Below are 23,541 nucleotides of genomic sequence, written 5' to 3' on the forward strand. Positions count from 1 at the left end.
ATGGAATGTCTCTCTGAAGCATCCAACAGTAGTCTGCCATCACTGTAATGCTCCATTCCCTGGTATCTTCTTTCCATCTATTTAATGTCCTGGTGGAATCGTTCAGCTTGTTCTTCACTCACAGCTCCCAAATTTTCAGGAAAGTAGTCAAGGTGGGATTGGAGGAAATGCACTTTTAAACTCATTAGGCAACCTAAAGCTTGAAATGCTTTCAGCATTCATCCGACGTTCTTTTTGTAGTCGGGATCTTTCTTATTGCCCAAAAATTTCTCTATGACCTCTTTAAATGCAATCCACCCTTCTTTTTGAGAATCCTGGTATTGACAAACTGTTGATCAACTATAAGCCTTTTAATGTCTGGTCCGACGAACACACCTTCCTTCAATTTTGCCTCCGAGAGGCCTGGAAACTTGGTGACCAAATATTTGAATCATTCTCTATCTCTTGGAAGTGATTTCACGAATTGCTTCATCAATCCCAATTTTATATGGAGATTTGGTAGAAGAACTTTAGAGTTTCTCGGAGGACATTTTTTTTGACCGACTGTGAGCAGCCTCGGCTGCCAACTCTTCTTCGTGCAGTGATTTTGTCAGTCTCGACTGTCCCATAGACACAGCAAACAAGGGTATTTGGTATATCCAGCTTGTTGCCCAAGCAGCATGCACAAGACCTTTAAATCCCCACACACTTGCCAACTGTGGTCTTTATACTTAAGTTTACGAAGAACCAATTCCAAGTTCTCATCGGTTTCCTTTAAGTGTACGAAATGACCTGCAGGGATGGAAGTGTAAAAACCGCCGTTGTGGAGCAAAATTGCTTTGAGACTTCTTTTTGAAGAATCTATGAAAAGATGCCATTGTGTTGAATCATATGGTATTTTGAATTGACCCATCAAACCTTCGACATCGATGCAATAAACTAACTTGTCTTCCTGGACAAAGTAAGGGTGCATTCACACGAACGTATATCGGCTCGGTTTTCACGCCGAGCCGATATACAATGTCCTCGTGTGCAGAGGGGGGAGGATGGAAGAGCCAGGGCCAGGAACTATGCTCCCGCCCCCTCTCTGCCTCCTCTCCGCCCCTCTGCACTATTTGCAATGGGGAGAGGCGGGATGGGGGCGGGGCTAATTACCGGCCCTTAGCCCCACCCCCGTCCTGCCTCCTCTCATTGCAAATAGTGCAGAGGGGCGGAGAGGAGGCAGAGAGGGGGCGGGAGCACAGTTCCTGGCCCTGGCTCTTCCATCCTCCCCCCTCTGCACACGAGGACAACGTATATCGGCTCGGCGTGAAAACCGAGCCGATATACGTTCGTGTGAATGCACCCTAAGGAACAAACTCCTTTTCACAATGTCTGAATCATGAAAAAGACACTCCTGGCAATAATAAATTCCTGCTTTTGAGCCTTGAACCGAGTAACTCAGCGGCATCTTTGGAAAGATTCAAGTCACTTATCAAATCATTCATCTCCTGGGAAAAAAATGTTGGTCTTGTATCATCTTCAAAGTCAGAACTTGATTCGTCATCTGGTTCAGGTATGACTCCACCTTCATTGGAGCTAGGTATCTCTTCCAAGGTAGCAGGGGGCTTGGGTACTGGTATATCTGTGCCATGGGGGATGGGACGAATAGCTGAGTAAAGATTGGGGTATGAAATAGAATGCTTCCATTTAGAATTATACCCTTTCAAATCACATGAACAAAAGTAGCAGTCGTCACCATGGTTCTTTTGCTCTCGCCATACTATAGGAATCCCATAACAGAAAGCTTTTTTCTTACCCTTGAACCAATTTCGGAGGTCCTCAGCACACCGTTTGCACACTTTATGAGGCGCCCAAACTTTATCTTGATCTCCAAGTTTTAGTCTGAAGTATGCGAAGTATATTTTTTTCACAAAGTCTGTAATATTCAGCTGTTGCTTCAACACTGTATATTCACCACAAATGAAACAAAAACTGTGAGGCGAATTAATACACTTCTGCGGAGCCATAACACTAACTTGGGTAAACACGATTTAAGAATGACGAGCTAACACGAAGTGATTGTGGGAGTTACTCCCTCTCTTTCCGTTTGTCAGCGGCCACAGCAGCAGACAGCCGGCGTCACTGGCAGCGGCGGCAGACGCTGAGCGGGGGAGTAAGCGGTCAGTGGCCACAGCAGCAGAGAGCCGACGTCTAGAAGAGAGCTGAGAGGTGGCACAGTGGCACAGAGGCACAGACCTGTTTATGGAGGGAGCTGTGAGGGAGCAGATGGCCATATGAGATGCTCTGCGGCTTCGTAAGCTACAGCGCAAGGGCTTCGCCAGGGGAGATGGGAGGGCACAGCCTTATAGCAGGGGGATTCCTAGAGCCGCTGCAGTATCACACTGTCAGCACAGGTACCGACTAGCAGTTCGCCACATGGAGAAGGAAGTGGAACGGCTGCTCCGGGAAGAGTGATTGCTGCGGGGTGCTAGGACCTTGCTCATAGCAGTCAATTGGCTCCTGAAGGCATCACCGTCCTGTCAAGTACCCTGTATCTTGTCTCCACCCATCCCTCTGGTGGCGTCAAGATACAATAGTGCCACAGGCGAGAACAATGAAAAAAAAATTGAATCAAGCCCATGCATGTCAGAGCCTGCATGGTCAGCTTGCAACATATTGATGCTGGTTTCCATTAGCTCACTCTGAAAGTTCTTTTCTTTGAAAGTTGTTTTTTTTGGCATTTTATGTCTTATGTGCACTGATGTGAATTAATTAATAGTAATTTTGACTTTTTAAATTTAGTTAGAAACACTAAGATAAAAAAAAAACCCAAATTGAGAAAAAATAGCTAAATTTGAAGAGAATTTTGCACTTTGTGGTAAGTCCTGATGTCTAGGATTTTTTTCACAATTTTTTCGTTTTTCGCACACCAAATACATGGAAATTAGTTGAAAATAATCAAACAGCTTTTTAGTCACAGATCTGTGTTATCACTTGCTTTTGTCTCCCTAGCTCCCCCTCCCATGAGCCCTTATGCCCTTTAGATAGCTTTGTGTACCTGAATACTTTGCACCCTTTCACAGATCCCACATACCACCTAAAGGCAGGAAAAAATTCCAACCTTTTTTCTTGTGTTATAGCTATTTTGTACCTTGGGCACAGTACACATATTTGGCATCGTTATACGAGAGTGCAGGGATTATTTTGTGACTGTTTTGTATTTTTTCCCAGTTTTTCAATTTTTCCCTTGTAATAATAAAAAAATGTAATGAATGTAAAAAATGTAATGAAAAGCTGTTGGTATTACATTTAGGATGCATTCACACATAGCTGATTTGGTGTAGATTTCGTCATGGATTTTGGTGTGAATCTGCAGCAGATTTTACCCTTTCAGTAAAATTCAAATTGAAGGAGTGAAATGTAGACCTGCACCATAATTCACAACAAATCAGCTAGGTGTTAAGTCACCCCAAGGTCTCACACCACAAAATTTGAATTGCATATTGGCTGCGTGTACCCTTGTCACCGCTAAGTGACAGCGCAGGAAATACATACAAACAAAAAATACCCAAACTGTGCTGCGCATGACCACCTACATGCCTACATTTACATAGTAAAGTACCATCCACCGGGTCACTGGCCGGGCTCACAGCCGGAATCGACTGCGGGTCTCCCACATGCGAAATCCGACCCCCTCGTGTGAGCCTGAACTAAAGCTGTAAAAAAAGCCCAACAATGTTTGTCCAAGGCATATTACAAAAATATATTCACCATTAGAATGGGGATAATGTAATATCACTAGAAAAAATGGCAAAATACTTGACAAAGCATCATCTGCAGGTGTGGAAGCAGCCCCTGTCCTCTTTCACAAAGTAAAAACTTTCGTATATCCTACGGCCGGATTCACAGAAACATATTTTTGTATATATTTGCACACAAAAATTTGCTCACACAATGAATAGAACTCATTGATTTCAATAGGTTCGTTTACATGCGCGTGTTTTTGCGCAGGGAGTAGAACATTTTGAACCCATGAGACTATTGGCCATTTCAGTGTCTGAGAGCATCTGCGACCCAGTGGACACCTAGACACAAAGCCCATACTGAGGAGCTGGGAGGGTAGAGATGGCACTTGTCATGATGGCTCTTACCAGGCTTCTTCCTGGAGGGATGCACATAACCGCGCCCCAAATACCGCTGGGCCTCTTCCAGGCAATGCTGGGATAGCGATTACACGTATACGTGTGGTAGACTGTAGACTTGTCACGCGTGACGCCACCGTTCCTTACACACTGGTATGATCCTCAGCGGAGAAATGAAGGAAGTCCACACACACAATTAACTTTAGTACCTCAGTCTCTGGGAACGGGCAGGGCCTGGAAAAGCTTTACTTGAGACTTGACAACATACAACTTGATACACACCAGTGCAGGTAGGACAGTAGATTGTGAGGTCAGGGAGGAGACACAGGATGACACCGGTCCTACAGTCCACATTATCTGTAAGGTACTGCTCCTGGATGGGGAACACTCCAGAGCAGGATGGGGGTAGGATAACTCCACAGACACTCACTTGATTCATCTCGGATCACTGCACGGCGGACATCTCTATCTCCACTCAGCTCTCACTTTCAGATAAAGGTTCCTGGGATACGGACATCAGGATACCTCTCCTCTTCCTCTATCACTTCACCACATGAGGGTTGAAGATACCCCTATGTGGCCGGGACTCCACTCCGCACTCAACCACTGAGGATGATGAAAGACCCGGACATCTCTCACTCACTCATATTTATAGGGTCTAACATACCACGTGACTAGACAGATATCGATACTTTTCCAGACATACCCCAGCCACTTTTCAGACATACCCTAAAACGTGTTTATTATTAGCTGGATTTTAAATTTTAATATTCTAAATAAAACGAGAAGTTGGATATTCATCTAATTGTTCTGGTACCTTTATTGGAACCTCCGGAGAGTTGCGCCTACACAGCAGATTTTACTTTTTAGCATATTCTACCCTCCCACCGTCGATGAGTTAATGTGGGTGGCAGCACCATCTGTTATCTACCATATCCAATCTAAGCACTTTAAGACCAGGGTATCTCCCCAGGTCTTTAGTCCCAGTCTTCACTGTGGGTTTGCTCAACTTCTCTCTCTACCGATTTCCCTTTCAGACATTAACCTCTCATATGCTGCAGATGTGCAATACACATAACTAGACACTAGACATTTTGCACAAAAGACATGACACGTATGACATTTATAGATGGGCCAGAAATATAGACTTCGGACCATTTCACATCTGCGCATGTTATTTTGCTCACACAATTGCGTATGACTTGCAGACGCAAAAAAGGAAAATAAAATACACTGATGTATGCGTAAATACGCAATATTAATTTCTCAAAACCGCGCTGCAAGAACACTTGCATTCATGAGAATCCGGACTAAAAGATGGACTGGGTTGAGGCTACCAAATCTAAGGAACTAAAACTGAAATTCCTTTTTGTTGTGTGTGACAAATTTTATTAAATTATTGCCTCCAAGAATTCAGTCTAAACTACATACCTGCTTCTCTGCTACTATATGGGAAGTGTTCCCCGGGGCATTCACCCAATTCTGACACAGTGAGATTGCTGCTCTTCTCTTTTTCCCTTTACTATAATTGTCCCCAGGAGCCCATACGTCACCAACATATTTGTTACCAAATGCTCTACAGAAGTAAAATTGTTTTCACCTTTTACATCAAACTTTCCATAAATAACCTTAGAAGAAAAACAGGCCAAGAAAGTCCGTAGACTGACGGCTGCTGTTAACGTTGCGCCTTACTTAAATCAGTCACGTGTTTTGTACAACGGTCAGTGTGAAGCACTTTCTAAGTATGACCTCTGTCATAGTACAAATATACAATAGGTTTAGGTGGACTAGAGATATGTTTACCATTACTTGCTTCCTCTTTGGGAAATAGTTTTTTCATTTTCCTTTTATTTGGACATTTAATATACTTTATGTTGTAAGGCCTCATGTCCACGGGGAGAACCAGGCGGATTCTTCATGTAGAATCCGTAGCGGGTCCCTCCTGCCCCGCAGACATGAGGCCTAAAAAGAAGAATAAACTCACCTGCTCCGGACAATGCTGTTCTTCTCTTCTTCGCGGCCGGATCTTCTTTCTTCGGCCCGGCGGATGTGCTCGGCACGCCGCGCGCATGCGCCGGGCCGAAGAAAGAAGATCCGGCCGCGAAGAAGAGAAGAACCGCATCGTCCAAAGCAGGTGAGTTTTAATTCTGGTACGGGTCTCCCGCGGATCCGGACTGCTTCCATAGGCTTCAGCCTGCAGGAGCCGTCCCCGCGGGAGACCCGCACTAAAATGGAGCATGTCCGGATTTTTTCCCGCACGGGGATCCGCGCCTGACGGGGAAAAATGACATCCACAGGTATTTAACTACCTGCGAGTGTCCAATGCATCCCTATGGGGCGCGGATCCACGTGCGGGAGAAATGCTGCGGATTTTAACCCCATGGACATGAGGCCTAAGACTTCTAATACTTGGAAAGTCAAAAGTAAAAATCTGTAAATAAAAACAGGTTTGAAGGAATGTAAATTTTGCTTCTGATATCTGAGACATTTGCAAGTCTTGGTCTTGAAAAGATCAAACAATTATTGACATAAAGCAGACTGAAGACATCACAGCTGGTCCTTAAAGCAAATATAGAAATGCAAAGTGAGCATATTAGTAACTTCTCTTCTTCTGCAGGACTGCAGACTGGGCGCTGTGTCAATGCCACTCGTGGATCCCTTAGAACTTGTGAGATCCTTGCATGGTGTCCACTGGAAGATGAAACAGTGACCAGGTCAGTAATCCATTTCAAACAACAAGATGCTTATAGAGGGAGTTGTACATACTAATAGAAAAGACAAAATGTGACTTGTCTTGTATTTGGTGTCACATATGTTAACCCCTTCCTGCTCCAGGACGTACATTTATGTCCTGGAGCGTCGGGGTATGTATGAAGAGAGATCGCGGGGCGACCTCTCTTCATACAGCGCGGGCGTCAGCTGTTCATTACAGCTGACACCTGCGGGCAATAGCTGCAATTGGCCACGCAGCCATTAACCCTTTAAATGCCGCTGTCAATTCTGACAGCGGCCTTTAAATCGCCCGAACGATGTTCAGGGGTCCCGTACGCCCCCCCCCCCCCCCCCTGCGTGAGATTGCAGGGAGCCGTATGGGTGTAATGGCAGCCAGGGTCCTTCTGAAAGGCCCCAGGGCTGCCCTGACAGACTGCCTATCAAGCCGTCCCTGTGGGATGGCTTGATAGACTGCCTGTCAAATCGCAGTATGACGTAATGCTACAGCATTACGTCATACTGCAGGAGCAATCAAAGCATCGCTATTTGTGGTCCCCCGGGGGACTTAAAAAAAATAAAAAAAATCAATAAAGCTTTATTAATTGTAAAAAAAATACTAATAAAATAAGCTCTCCACTGAAAATAAGGCCTAGCTACACTATATGAAAAAAATCAGAATAGGCGATTATAAACATTTTTGCAATATGTTTCATCAGGCTATTCTGTACATTTTTCATACAAAACTCCTATTCAGCTATGCAGGTAGTGCAGACACAGCTGTTCATTATAAAGCAGGCTTTACCAATAAACTGTTATATTTTATTAATTTTCAAACACACATGCCCTGTGCTCCTTTGATTTGTCCCCCAGCGCTGCTTTTATTAGTCTCCTGCTGCATTTGGTGTTAACTACTGCTTGCACTAAGACCCTGTAAATGGGTTCAGCAGTAAAAAGCCATTTACAGCACAGAACGGCTTCTACTTGCTCAGTATCGGGGACAGATAGGTGGAAGCAGGAGACTAATAAAAACAGTACTGGCGAACAGATCATGAGGGCACAGGGCCAAGAATGTTTGAAAATCAATAAATATAAAGCGGACTTTATTAACAAATTTTTATATGGAAGCAGCTGTATCTGCACTAGAGAGAACAGTGCAGGCACAGCCGAAGCTTCCTATCCGGCTATGCAGTTAGCTGAAGATGGATTTCTCAGCATCGTCTTCACCTAGCTGCATAGCTGAATAGGGGTTTTGTATAAAAATTGTACAGAATATGCCACTAAACACACTGCAAAAATGCTTAGAATTGCCTATTCTGTACATTTGAGAAAACAAAATTAAGTGCAGCTACTCTTTAAGGGGTTAACTGGACTTTACACAAACCAAAGGCTCTCTGCTTTTCCTATTATCCCTCCAATAGATCTGTCAAATTATGCAGTTATATTAAATGAATGTGTCAAATAAAATTCCACCTTGGACGAGAATACATTAGCAAATTGAGTGTATGCCACCACAATGATCAAGTATAGATTTTGTGCTGGCACCAGAAGTCAGATCTCAAAGCTCACGGGTTTTACTGCCTCCTTGTGGGGAACCCCATCATTTCTATTATTTTTTTGTGCTACATCTTCTAAATCCCCACGACTGTGTTTTAGTAGATGAGTCTTCAGATTAATTGCACAGTGCCAGGAAATGGAATCTGTACAGTAATAGCTCTTGAAGGGAGCTCAGAAATGGTTTTTCATATCCTAGAAACATAAGAGCGTATTCTCAGAGGGATTTTACTTGTCATTTTTGATTGACTTTTCTCTCTTCTTCCCGTTTCCCACCACCATAATAAAATCATCTCTATCTTCTTTCTCACTTCTACCCATTGTTTTTCGCTTCTAGTGAGTCATTGCACGAGTTTGTTCCAAGCTTCACCATCCTCATCAAAAACAATATCCATTTCCCTCAGTTCGGATTCTCCAAGTAAGATTATTAATCGATAGATCTCAAACTTACCTCCTGCTATAAAAAAAAACCTTGTCCAAAAAGCTTGTACAAATGGAGTCCAGACTACTTAGATTGCTCAGTGAGGTGATTTCAATGATCTTAATGTATGTGTAAAATAATTTTGTTACTGGGCTTCAGACAATGCTTTTAGTGTTTACTCAGTGTTAAATCACCGGAGATCACGTATAACTGATTACTGCCAAAATTAAATATGTGATCTAAACAAAGCCTTTTACTGTAATGCGTTATAACAAAGGGTATAATAAATGGGGTGTGATATTTAGAAAGTTTTGGAATCTGCTGGCACCCAGGTGGGCTACTATTTGTCATTTTAGACCAAAATTCCTTTAATTGGTGATTAAAATTGTAGAAATTCTACAATGACTTGGAATATTCTTGAAGTGTAACTACTGGTTGTTCAGATTCTCTAAAGGAAAGTCATGTTATTATATGACCGTTATTTAAAAGAAAAGCTCTAGGAAGGAGATCTGTATTCATGTAATTTTCCACAAGAACATGGATGGCACTGCTATGTGATGTCCCAAAAGCAAACAGTGGGGCCAAATAATCAGTTATTAGGAAGTCTGAAAGATTATGAAGTGAGAATGAACAATCATTAAAGAGTAACTGCCCTTTCATAAAATGTCTTAAATGTCATAAAGGCTTGTCAGAAATATTGTTTGGTGGGGGTCCAGTGCTGGGACTGCTACCAATTGTTGAATTAAAGGACCAGAAGTGCTCACCTATACAGTACACCCCTTTGGCTGTATTCAGTTCGGCGCTCTTTGGGCAGATCACTTTTGCGATGTTCGGGCTCTATGCACCTAGCTGAATCCACCTTTTTAAGAGTCAAGGAGAGCCAGTCACACCAAATAGGTATATCTCTCAGCTGAGCGCTCCTCCACTTTTGTTTCAGCGATCAGTCAGGGTCTTAGCACCCAAACTTCCATCAATCAAAACTTTTGACAAGTCAAAAATGTTATGAAATAATCTATTGGCATTATTTGCAATTTTCCAGAACATTGCAAACAGTGATCTATGAACTTCAGCAGCTCGCTGAGGAGACATGTTGGCTTGTTGCTTTCACATATTAGCTACATGTGATTTACGAACTTCAGCTGCTCGCTGAGACATGTTCGCTTGAAGCTTTCACATATCTGATGCATGTGATTTACAAACTTAAGCTGGTGGCTGAGGTGACATCGTGGCTTGTCATTGTGTCATGTAAGCTACATTAGCTTCACGGTGGCATTGAACCCTGTGTGGTGACATGTTTGCATGACAGCAATGGTTAGTTACAGCACTGGACCATGGTTGACGATTAGATGAAGGCTGGACTGGTGTTGGCGACATTAGCGCTTGAAATGACATGATATCACATTCAGGAGATGTGAAGATAGTGGGACTATGCTTCAATGTTGTTGGTCAATATGCACCGCCAGCTAGGTATGTGCACATTTGTAAGGTGTCATTTATTGGACTCTCCACACAGGTGTGCAGCAGTCTGACAACCAGCTACAAACTGCCAGACTGAATACTAGTGTATCCATAGCAACTGAGGCAGCAGGGTTTGTAGTCCGCCCGTAGTCCCTCATTCAGTGCACAAGGATGAAGGACCTGTGATGACGTCACTGTCATGTGATCAGGCTCTGCTGGTTTGGGACCTGTGATGACATCACTGTCATGTGATCAGGGGCGGAGCTCAGAGACTGTGACTAATCACATGACTGTGCCATCATCACAGGTCCTGTGATCATACGGCTGCTGTCAGACTCTGTGTTTTATATATGCTTTAAGACCTGTGATAACGTCGCCGTCATGTGATCAGGGGGCCGAGCATGTGAAGCACTCACGGACAAGTGGTCATTAGCACTTTGATTTGTTAAGAGGCACAACTTCTAAAAAAACAAAGATGGCCACAGTAGTATGTATGGTGTCCTTCCGGCGCTGTATGCATCAGCAGAAGGACACCATTGACTATATTGTGGTCCACCCCCTTTCCACCCACTTGCCTGGCATTTGGACGGAAGAAAAAGCGCTGCATTCTGGCTGTCTGAACAATGGGGAAAAACTCTATGCCAGCTATGAACAGACATGAGTCAGTGCTATAATTTACTCCAATTTCTGGCATAAGTTATGGTGAATCTGATGCTCTGTCAGAGGCCCCACCTCCTCCAGCTAAACTCTGCCCACTTTTCTTGTCACTTGAATCTTGGAAAGGGAAACACAAACTAGATATGTCAATATCTACATTCTAACTGCTTTGGATAGTAGGGGCAGTTATATGTACATGGTTGGGAATAGTTATTTGAATTTATACATAAGACAACACTGTCCCTAAAAGAAGGCAGGATAGGAGGTCTTCAGCAGAATCTAGCAGCCTTAAAGTGACCCTCCAGGCCTGGAGAAACAAAGATGGCCACACCAACCTCTCTGACTACCTGATACACACTGTATATTAGTATACATCAACAGTGCTGGGTGTACCCCATAGACCATATTGGAGTCCACCCCCTCTCTGCCCATTTGCCCGGCTTTTGGACAGGAGAAGAAGCGCTGCATGCAGCACCTTTTTCTTCCAGTATTTTCAGCTGGATCTGCAATGGAACCTCCAGTCAAAGGTTCCAACACAGATGTGAAATCGGCCTAACCGTATTGATTTTGTCTGTGGTTAGTTCTTATATATGCAAATAATCTTCTGTATTGTGACCATGGAAAAACTCTAACCCTCTGATTTATTTTGTGTCTCGTAGGGGTAACATCGAAGGGGAAAATGCCTTGAAAAGCTGTACTTACCACCCTATCCACTCTCCCTCCTGCCCAATTTTCACTATAGACTTTATTGTAAAAGAAGCTGGTGTTAACTTCACAGAAATTGCATATAAGGTCAGCTTATGTTCCATCTACCACACTAATAGTAGATGAATGCAAAAAAAAAGCAGAATACAGTTGCATTTTAGTGAATCCAGCTGGTTACATCCTTTGAGTCACAAGTGACAATACTTTCAAGTGCCATTTTATAGCCTCATAGGTCGTCACTTTCTTTTATTCACCTTTGCTGAGATTTGCAACACTTGATATTTGGACTGTTGGAGCTCAGAATCTATTTAGTCTAACTTTATACCCCTTCTAAGTTGGCTTAGTTTATGCCAAAAATTTGGTAAAAATTTAGTACAATTTTTTGCCACAATTAGAACACACCACTTGTCAGCGAAGCCGTGCCCTTTTTATTGGATGCGGCAAATTTCATCCCATCTTGTGAAAATGTCTCTCAGCACCCGTCTCACCAAATTCTTTTGGTACTTGTACTTGTGTGTTCTTATTAACCCTTGCTTTTACTCTATCAGAGTTCTTTTTTGAACAAATGTTCGAATTACAGAATGGTGTTCAATCAATCCGATGTTTGCTCAAAATATGCCTTCCCACATAGTCATCTAAGCGTGTAAATCACATTCTCACAATCACAAGTATATTAACCTATAGGCTATAGTGATTTTATTTCCCTTCATGGGGTGATGGACGACACTGCCTTTAATAATGGTAGCACACATGTGGACGCCCAACATAATGGAAATAGAACCACTTTACTGGCTGCTAAACATTCTTTCTTTCGTTTTCAAAGGGAGGGATCATCGGCGTGATCATAAACTGGAACTGTAATTTGGATTTACATCCCTCAAAGTGTCGTCCACAATATACGTTCAGACGCCTTGACCTGCGGAACAATATTTCCACCGGCTATAACTACAGGTTAGTATTTGATTATTTTACCATAACAATGAGTGTGGCAGAGTGAGAAAACGGTCTTGTGGACTGGCCTTACATATAGTGTAGGAGTGAAAGCATATGGGAATATCAAAGGAAGGATATAGCCGAGGAGTGTTAGTCTATACGCTCAACAACACAACTTCCTAAATGGTTTACAATGCTTGCAGCTTCCTACTCTCAATTACACAGTAGGAAAACCAGTTCAGTTGGGCCACTTAACAGAAAGGGAGCATTACAAAACACCTTATATTATTGGTACTTAATAATGGTACTTTAATATTCATTGAAAAGAACTATTTAATGGACATATACTAAAGGACTTTTATAAAAAGTCTTTACACATTAAAATGTGATTGCATTATATATTCAATACGTAAAAACAATTTTAATCTCTTTCTTCTATGCTAAAATATGGTCACTAGTGGCCCAAAGCCAAAGGCTGCACTAGTAAGAGATTGCAATGACAACCTCTCCCCCTTCTGATTTCTGTCTAGTGCAGTATTGTCATGGAGGACACGTGTGCATTCAAAATCAGCAAGTACATCTATATCCAAAAAAAATATATATATATATCTTTACATCTATTTGTCTTCATTATTAGGTTCACAGTATTTGCACAATTTCCATATATGCCATCGATTTAAAGTTAGAAATTTATTTAGTTTTTCTATATTAAAGTAATATAAAAATACATTGTAATACAGCTAAAGGATGATTATTATGTAATTGTGGAGAATAACATTACTTATCCCTCACTTCCAACCATCTTCTTACTTTTCTTACTCTAATATTAGGAAGTTATTACAAGGCTGATTCTGTATCCAGTTATTTTATTACTGCCAAAAACCTTCCCAGTCTGGCATTAATCTCTTTTCTCCATCTAGATCTTATTGGGTAATCGTCTGCTTTAATTATGCTAAATGCTATAGATACACACATATAAGTTTCAGCAGCCTGTGCCCTCTGAAGTCTCTGTTTGCCGGTCATAGAATATATAATGTGCCATATCATCATATAGCATGTTATTCTTGTACATCAATATGGGGCTGATTCCCCCCACTTTACTGTTATTAGGGATGGTTCATATATGCGTTTGGGCTTTCTGTCGCTCTCTTCTGTTTTCGGAACAGAAAAACAGAATTAAAATGGAATTAAGAGTTTCCATTTTCCCCCATTGATTTCAATGGGTCTTCGTAAAAACGGAAAGCTTTCATTTTGATTGTTCCATTATGTTTGTTTTTTAATAGAATAAAAGAGCACTGCAGAATGTGCTACTTGTTCCGTTAAAAAAACTGAAACGGAAGCAAACTGAAAGCTTTTCTTTTCTTGAAAACCCATTAAAAATGCTCAAAAACAGGCAAAAAATGGAAACGCTTGATTTACGTTTTAATTCTGTTTTCCTGTTCCAAGGATGAAAGCAAGAAACGAAAAGCCTTAAAATAGATGTGAATGAATGCTCCGACCCTCTGCTGTTGGGAAGGATTTTTTTAAAATGGCTATGAACAATTAATTCATTCAACTACAAATCCATTAAAGTACTTGATATTTCATGGAGTCTACACACCATTTTTCTCAAGTTTTTTTAGGCCCCTTACATTATGCATGTGGCTACTGTCATACTTGATTACTGTACATACTCGAGTATAAGCCGTCCCGAATATAAGTCGAGGCACCTAAGTTTCCCACAAAAAACTGGGAAAACTTAGGTGCCTCGAATATAAGCCGTCACCCCCCACAGTGATTTTCGGGGAAGGGCTTTAAATATAAGCCCTTCCCTGAAAATCATCCCTAGTTGTAAAAAATAACAAAAAAATCTATACTTGCCTCTCCGCTGCTGCCAGGGCTCAGGCGCATCTAGCTGCTTGGGTCCTGTCACTGTAATGAAGTTCTGTAAGTAGGCGGGGATTTTAAATCCCCGCCTGCTGAAAAGGCTGCGACTGATTGGCTGAGCGCGCTCAGCCATTCATTGGCTGAGCGCTGTGACCAATCACATTCAATGAATTCAGAGTAACATCCCAAGTTTGGCATCCTATAACAGTGCTAAGGCTTGTTTTCAAATTGAGTATCACTATTATGCAAATATCCATGATGCAGCTGATGGATGTGATGCTACTGAATACTGTATATATAAAGAGAAATTTCGCTTTTTATCAAATAAATGTAGTAAATAGGAATGAGTGAGTGAAAATGTTTTCTATTTGACATTTAGTTGACATGACACTGTATTTTCAAATTTGTCTTTGCTGACATTTTCTCACTCTCAGGTTTGCCAAGTATTATAATAAGAATGGCACAGAGGCCCGAACGCTTATAAAGGTTTATGGGATCCGTATTGATGTCATTGTGCATGGACAGGTAATTTTACCTTATATATCTGTACATGTCTGGAGGTAGAGACCATCTACTATCAGATAAACAGCTTATTAGAGGGCAGAGTGGAAAAAAGTTATTTATGTGGAGTAACGACAAACAGAAAAATGGTGGTCCTATTGGTCATGTGCCATAAAATTATACCGCATATGTCAGGTCTGATCAGCCTCATAAACTAATGTAATGGGCCTTAGGAGAGGGAGCATTGAGTTGGAAGGTGCCAGTCTTATCCATATAACTCCCCCCAGTTCCCCGTCTTTGCACCTGTAAAGCTCCCACTCGCCGCATAAAGTGGACTATTTGGGCATACACATAATAAAGAGGATCGCTGTAGATACAAATAAATGCACAAGGGAATTAATATCTACATTACTTTTCTGGTACTGAGGCCTCATGTCCACGGGCGGGTTGAATTTGGCAAGCGGAAGCCCACAGCGGAATCCAACCCTGCCCACGGCCGAGGACTCTGTTTACCTGTCCAGGTCGTCTTTTTTCTGTACTGCGGATGTGTGTGGAAGTACATTTTTTTCCTTCTCCAAACTCCTGCTTTCCCGCGGCCCATTAGCAGTGTCAGCTCCAGATGGGCCATGCATCAGATGGCTTCCATTGAATTCAATGGAAGCTGTCCATGCGGAACATGCACTGAAATAGAGCATGCTACAATTTGATTTTTGCATCCAAAGATCCACAAATCAAATCTGCATGCTTTAATTCAGGTGTAGATGCCCATGTTTCCCTATGGGCGGCTTGAACTGCTGATCATCCGTGCGGATTCCGCAATTCAAATCCTCCCATGGACATGGGGCCTGAACCAGACTTAAATCCTGTATTATAGTCCAGAGTTGTATTCATAATTTTGCAGGCTACACAGATTACATTACCCAGCATTCCTTGTGGTCTTAATATCTGCACACAGCTTGCTAGGCACTCCGCTAAGTTGTTTGGGATGTGTCTGACGTCTAGCTTGTTGACTATTTACAGCATCAACCTGTAGAATCATGCCTGCAGGTCTGCAATGTTAGGCTAACTTCACATGGGTGAGGGCAATATTAGGCTGTGTATCACCCTCGTCATCCATATGAAATGGTTTTCAATGGGAAACCTCGCATCGCGTCCACTTTACATGTGGTGCGATGCTGCCGCAAGTCCCATTGCAAACAACAGGTGGTGCGTTGCGAGAGCACGCCCAAGATAGGACATGCTGTGAATTGATTCCCGCATCACAGTACCCGTGTAAAGCCTGTCTGATACAAGATAAGTAATGTAATACATTTATGTAACTAATTCTATATATAAACTGCAAAATGGTGTTCAAAGGTAGACTCACACTTTAAGCTCCAGATTTTGCCATATGTCTTTTATTCGCAAAGTAATTTTTTATCACAATAGAGAAGGAAAAAGAAGGGTTAGAGCAAACCTGGTATTTAGGCGCTGCTCTCCAATGAATGTCACAAGACGGTGAGATAAATGACCCAACTTCTCTTTTCCTAAATCCATTAAAACCAACATCTACGCGTTTCGGGGTTAGGCCCTTCATCAGTCAAGCTGGGTAGAACATCACTCTTAGGGCTGGATCCAAAAGTGCTGGTGTTACCAGGACCGTGGAATGCCAGGAGTGTCCTGTGACATTCGTTGGAGAGCAGCGCCTAAATACCAGGTTTCTTTTTCTTCACACATTCCAATTTAATCACAGTATTCCGAAAAACAATACATTTGTGAATGAATGATAAAATGAACCTAACAAATTAGGTATTAATCTGTATTGATGAACTCTGGGCCTACTCTCAGCATACAAACAGCCGCCACTCTTAGGGCTCATTCACACAGGCGCATGCAATGTTTATTTCGTGAATATGCAGTGTATTCACGAACGGAAGCGCTGCATATTCCACGTGTGTTGCCTTTTTTTGCGCACGTGAACATTGTGTTTTTCACAATTGCTAAAAAAATGCAATAGGCCCTATGTAATAAATAATCTTTGTATAGCGCCAATGTTTTCTGCAGTACGTATGTATGTATCATTTGTGTTTACTGCATATTCACTCAGGCCAATTGACTTTAATGGCCCATTTTGTTCTGTAATACCAAAATAAGACATGTTGCATTTTTATTTAGGCGTGTGAAAAACATAGGTCTGACGGCTCCAATGCAAAGCATCGGGATTCAGGGCTTTGTATTCAGAGCGTAAAAACTGCACGCCTTATACGGAGCGTCTTTATGTCCGTGTGAATGAGCCCTTACTGTTAATGCCTTTGGCCATTTACTGTTTGTAATGAGAAATGTTTTTCCTCTTTATGTTCTTCTCACACAGGCAGGAAAGTTTAGTCTTATTCCAACAATCATTAACTTAGCCACGGCCCTGACTTCGATTGGTGTTGTAAGTATACGTTATTTTGTCTTTTCAGCCATATGCATTTATGAACTAGTACTCAATATGTATAGATGATGAATAGAAACAATAAAAACAACATGCCAAATATTATTTATTTTAAAAACATAAAATAAGATACCCGCTTCCATTTCTTCATTTGCTTTACCCCTAATGGCCACTGACTGTAATGGTAAACTATATACACTGACACGCCAAAAGTCATGGGATAGCAGTATGTAAATTATGATTACTATGAAGTGGTGTTACCTCCATAGTCAATGCAGGAGACCCCACACATATATCAGTGCAGCATTCTTTAGCTTCCATAGAATATGTGAGCAGAAGACTCACCAAATTGCCTCTGATAACAACACAACTATTGACACAGCATCTCACATGGGGTCGTGAGGTTGCTAACTGGACTCAAGGACTGGCAATATGTAGTGTGGTCCATTGAGTCATAGTACTAGTGGTTCAGGCTGATGGTATGGTTCATGTGTCACAAAGACCCCTTGAATCCATAATTCCTAGTTGTCAACAAGGCACTGTGCGGGTGGTGGTTGTCCCATAATAGTGTAGGGTGTTCTCATGGCATGGGTTAGATGCACTGGGTCACCTAAGAACATCATTGACCAGTGTCCACTCCGTTTCACTGCTTGATGACCATTTGCAGCCTTTCATAGATTTTATGTACCCACCGCAATCAAAGGATATTACAGTAGGATAATGCACTGTGCCTTCAGGCCCAAGTTGTCTGGAATTGGTTCAAAGAGCATTTGGGAGAGTTCCTAAGAATGGTGTGACCTGCATGTTCACCCGCCATGAGCCTAACTGAGCATTTATGGGATGTGTTGAAGAAATCAATTCACACCCAATATGCTCTGTAGTATCTGCACCTACGGATACCACAGAGCTGTGGTTGGCTATCCAGATGGCATGGCTCAACATCTCTCCCAATATCTTTTGTCCACTTGTGGAATCGATATAATGTCAAGTTGCTGCCCTTTGCCGGGCTAGAGGGGGATCTTAAACAATATTAGTCCCCATCCCATGACTTTTGGTATTACTATCACATTTGGTTCAGCTGTGTAGGTCAAGTGTTCATTATTTCTGTAACAAGCCTATAAGTGTTTACAGCTTTATATATAATTCTAGTGACTATATGCAGTTACAGATCTATATAATAATATGCACTTTGCATTCTATATGAATCACTTTACAATCCTTAGCAGTGAAAGCATTCAGTTTTATTCCTTCCATAGTTATTGGCAGCGACCTGCAGTGTTCTTTTGTTCTGTAATAAAAGATGAATGCCATAAGCATTCATTACAATTCAGGTAGATTAGCCTTGCACAACCTGCAGCCCATGATGGCTTACTGTGTTGTCATCTGTAAGTGGTATATCATGTATTGATGGACTGCGAAGACTCAGGCATAGGGCAGACACAGGTCATTAAATAGTAGCATGAATAATGTGTAGTTTACAGCTGGCCATATACATTATATTAACCCCTTCATGACACGGCCTATTTTGGGCTTAAAGGGGTTGTCCCGCAAAAGCAAGTGAAGTTAAACACTTCTGTATGGCCATATTAATGCACTTTGTAATATACATCGTGCATCAAATATTGGCCATACAGAAGTTATATACTCCCTCACCCCCCCCCCTCCCCGGTGTTGGCATCCCTGTCTCCATGGTGCCAACCGAAGCCTTCTTCTGCCTCGATTAGACGCGCTTGCGCAGTCTGCCTCTCTGTCCCGTTGAATGAGGCCGCTCCGGTGTGCTCGCGCCGCACAGGTCATGCGGCCCCATTCAAGGACGCAACAATTTTTGGCGGATTTTCTTCTCCATTTATCAAAACCCATAACTTTTTTATTTTTCCGTCAACGCGGCCGTGTAAGGGCTTGTTTTTTGCGTGGCGAACTGTAGTTTTTATCAGCGTCATTTTTCGGTACATTAACTATATTGTAAAACTTTTATTTCTTTTTTTATGATAGCAGGGAGAGAAAACGCATCAATTCTGCCATAGATTTTTTTTTACAGCGTTAATCATGCAGCATAAATGAGACATTCCATTTTTTCTGCGGACCAGTATGGTTACAAGGATACCACAATTCTTACTTTTTCTTAGGTTTTTCCACTTTTCGGCAATAAAAACCCTTTTTTTGGAAATCTTTTCTTTTTTTCTAAATCACTGCATTCAAAGTCCTGTAGCTTTTTTATTTTTTGATGTACGGAGCTCTATGAGGGCTTATTTTTTGCGAGACAAGCTGTAGTTGTTACTGGTACCATTTTGGGGTACATACGGCTTTTTTGATCACTTTTATTGCGTTTTTAGTGAGGCAAATGCTAAAAAGTTTTTTAGCGGGTTTTTTTTGCGTTTTTTTTCCGTGCACAGTCAAAAGCATGTGCAGCTTATTATACGCGTCGTTACGGACGCGACAATACCAAATATGTGCTTTGGTTTTTTTTACCTTTTTTCATGCTAATCTGAGAAAAAGCATAAAAAATGTTTTTTTTACTCTTTTTTTTAACATTTTTTTAAAATTCATTTTTTTAATCTTTGTTTTTTTTTACCAGATTTGTGTCCCCCTGGGGGACTTTGACCACTGCCCTGATGATCGCAGTCATAAGGCATGGCAGAGCTACTGCTCTGCCATGCCTTATCGCTTATACAGCGATCTCAGGCACTGGTAACACAGGACGCCAGTGTCTGGCGTCCTGTTACCATGGTGACAGGCCGGGCTCTCGCGAGAGCCGGCCAGAGACACAGAGGGAGTCCGCTCCCTCTGTGAACTCTTTCCCTGCCGCGATCTACTTAGATCGTGGCAGGGAAGGGGGTTAACAGCGGGGGGCGCCTCTCTGATGCCCCCCCCCACTGTTGCAGCGAGACGCCGGCTGTGACTGACAGCCAGCTCCCGCTGCGGGATAATATGTGATCCCGCGCTATCCCTAGGACGTAAGTTTACGCCCTGTTGTGGGAAGTACCCTGCTGCCAGGACGTAAACTTACGCCCTGCAGCAGGAATAGGTTAAAGGTGTGTTCCCATCTCAGTCAAACATGGCCACCATGAGTACACCGCTGTAAATAAGGTGCCTGGGAGGATGGAAACGGTCAATCGTGGCCAGACTATACGGTTTCCATAACTCCCATAGAAGTCAATGCGAGTTACGGAAACGTAGCACAGACAGCTACATTGTTTCAGTAATGTGGAAGCTTCAGAAATAGAATGGAAACCGCACAGCATAGTGAGTTATGCTATGAGAGTTATAAAAACAGCAATGGGAAGTCCGCGTGCCTGTTTCCATAAATCCCAACCAGCCCTGGTCACCACAATAAGTCAGGCCAGAGCTGGTGGGCCCAAACTCAAGATAAGTTCAGGGCCCAGAGGTGAGGCCCACATCTATCCGATTTTTATTGTCTAGTCACAGGATATGCCATAAAAGTCCCAGATGGGAATAATTCTAAGGGTGGACACTCACTAGCGTGTTTTTTTTTTCTTCTTACGCTGCGAGAGCAATTGAAAACACTCGCCTTGCAGCGCCAAAAAAAAAAAACGCTGGAATATCACAAATGCTTTCAATGGGACCGGCGGCGGCAGTAGCAGCGCCAGCCCCATTGAAAGCATAGGGAGTATATTGTGGACTTCTGTGGCAGGAGTTTCCTTCATCCGCGAATCCTCTGCCACAGCTGTGGCAGAAGTCCAGGATGCTATCGCATTGCTTTCAATGGGGTCTTGAAAGCAGTGGTTTTTAGGCAACTCCTCCTTGAAATCTAAGCCCTTCCCTGAAAATCATCCCTAGCTGGTGCTAAAAAACAAAAAAATTCTTTACTCGCCTCTCTGCCCCTCGGGCGCATCCTCCGTCTGGCTCGTGTCCAGCACTTTCAGCAGGGGGGGAATTTAAAATCCCCACCTTCTGAAGGGCTGTGCTGATTGGCTGAGCACTCAGCCAATTACAGGCAGCGCTTAGCTATTCATCAATGAAAAAGTAATATTTTTGGAAGTATTCTGGTGGACCAGGCTGTTTGTTTTGTATTTGGATACATTGATTTACTTTTTAATTAAATTATGAATAGATATGCATAAGGTGGTGTTCAGTTCAGGGTTTAGAACCACATAGGAGTAGGGTCTTTGTAAGTAGTGCCTTGTAGGGCACATTAGCAATAGATTTGTCGTGTTTAAGAAATAAGCATTGCTTCTAGGGGACACACCTCATTCCATAGGCCAGTAATATGGACTTGTGTTTTTGTCCCCTTAGGGTACTGTGTTCTGTGACTGGATACTGCTGACCTTCATGAATAAAGACCACATGTACAGTCTCAGAAAATACGACAAGGTAAAGATACCACATCCTAACACTGGTCTATAAAATCCCCCAGCTTTGTAAACCTGACATCACAGGAAGCACAGGGGCATGCCAGAAGGACACTTCCAAATTTTTTTTCTACCGCCTGGCCACTGAAATTTAGTCTTCTACTATTTTATGTTAGAGCCTGAATAAAGCACAAAATTATGTCTAAAATAAGCATAAGTTCAGTATTCTTTCTTTTTGATGGTCAGATTAAGCAAGATCCAACTGTTTAGCTCTTTAGCTTGTTTCATTTCCCTTCCGAGTGCTGTTCGTGTTTTTCACTGACAGCACTTGGACCTATAATTAGGCTATTCATAGGAGCTTTTTTCACATGGACTAACTGTCCACATGAAAAAAACCTGCAGCATGTCCTGTTTGAGTCTGATTCATGGACCAGAATCAGATATGCAATGTCCACTGCATGTGGGTATCGGACAGCACATGGACATATGTCTGATGTGACTTGTGCCCGTTACTTTTCCCATGACTAAGCTGTTTGAAGTGTTTGCTAGTAGAGTGTAATGTACCATGTTTGGAATTAATAATACAGTCTGTAGTCCACAACTGGTTTTGCTTGTAAATGTGCTGGAAATTGAATGCAAAAGTAGAAGTACTAGACTAGAGTTGTATGACAATTGCTATCAAAATCCCTCATTATGATACCAGTAGCCTCCAAGTTGAACAGTCTTGCATCCAACTAAATCTGTAGATACTGGACTACTATTCTGCTGTGTGTGTGTGTATTTATTATCCTTTGGGATGTTGATGTTTTAACACTATCAAGTATGGTTCATTTTTTAAAGGTTTGGAAATTAGAGGAGATGAATACTGCAACAATCACCACTGTCAGCTCCCTCCAGGACTCACCCGCTACCTCTGAATCCCTCTGCACCAATCATGACCCTCCATACAAAGACAGCCCTAGTCCTTTATCGGAGAGCATCACAGATCAAAAACGGCAGCAAGAGCAATCATGTGATGGGCCAGAGCTCCCACCAGGAAGCTGACATTTCATAGAGAGGTTTACTTTTGCTCTAAAGGCCTAATGCATTTCATGGGACTGAAGAATGTATATTAGTAGTGGGAAAAAATATTGGCTTTGTCCATTGGATGGAAAGCTATACGGTAATTGTTTTGGTCTGGATGACTTTAACAGTCTCTCAACTTCAAAGAAACTGGACAGAAGTCAAGGGAATCAAGGAGCAGACATTCAACATTGGACCACCAGCGCTAACTGATGTTACACTCTTAGACAATGCACAAGCTTTGTTCTTAACCCTTTATCGTACTTACTGTAACTTAACACTTCCTGATTTGTTTTATACATGTATTTCCAACTGTCCTTATAATTTTCAACTATTTCTGTTAAAGTCTCATTTATCCCATTGCAAGCAGTATTTAAATTAGTAATTAGCATTCTAAGACAACCCATGATTCTTTTATCCATCTATTGCTTTTTTACTTCTTGGTACAAGCCACTCTTCATTCTTTCTTCTTTTGGACCTTCTTCCTTTTTTTCTATTTGAGAGTCCTGGACTCTCATTCTCTGGGAATTTATGAGCAGAGAAGTCATAAGTAATGATCTCTGTCAGCAGATAACAAGATTTAGCAGTAATTATAAAGATCAGGACCTGTGGTCTCAGATTTATGTCCATTACTTTGTAATCCACTTACTGCTGTCCTTTCATCTCATCTTACTTGGGAAATGGAAGCCTTGTATATTAGGGTTCCTTGTAGGAATATTATCAGGAGATGTAGTAAGTGCTAAGAACTGTCCATAAGTCAATTATCAAGTTGCTTGTGGTATTAGAGTGCCCATAATGAAATTCTAAGCAGAAGTAATAACTGCAGATGAAGCCTAGATGTGTTGT

General features: G+C 42.1%; 1 protein-coding gene across 2 annotated transcripts in view; it reads left to right on the plus strand.

Annotated features, from left to right (window-relative positions):
• LOC136628116 (P2X purinoceptor 2-like) overlaps positions 1-23,047 on the plus strand; it is a 31,973-nt gene extending 8,926 nt beyond the window's left edge. Inside the window, exons 5-12 of one of the 2 annotated variants that reach the window (XM_066603760.1) lie at positions 6,721-6,817; positions 8,704-8,784; positions 11,562-11,694; positions 12,431-12,558; positions 14,841-14,931; positions 17,258-17,323; positions 21,578-21,655; positions 22,474-23,047. In XM_066603760.1, coding sequence (XP_066459857.1) covers positions 6,721-6,817; positions 8,704-8,784; positions 11,562-11,694; positions 12,431-12,558; positions 14,841-14,931; positions 17,258-17,323; positions 21,578-21,655; positions 22,474-22,677 — 878 coding nt within the window. In that variant the 3' untranslated portion in view covers positions 22,678-23,047. The remainder of the gene's footprint in view (positions 1-6,720; positions 6,818-8,703; positions 8,785-11,561; positions 11,695-12,430; positions 12,559-14,840; positions 14,932-17,257; positions 17,324-21,577; positions 21,656-22,473) is intronic. The other variant, XM_066603762.1, reaches the window with a different exon arrangement.
• Positions 23,048-23,541: the final 494 nt, after the last annotated feature.

This window comes from Eleutherodactylus coqui, chromosome 5, assembly GCF_035609145.1.
Source record: "Eleutherodactylus coqui strain aEleCoq1 chromosome 5, aEleCoq1.hap1, whole genome shotgun sequence".
In the NCBI taxonomy this organism is placed as follows: domain Eukaryota; kingdom Metazoa; phylum Chordata; class Amphibia; order Anura; family Eleutherodactylidae; genus Eleutherodactylus; species Eleutherodactylus coqui.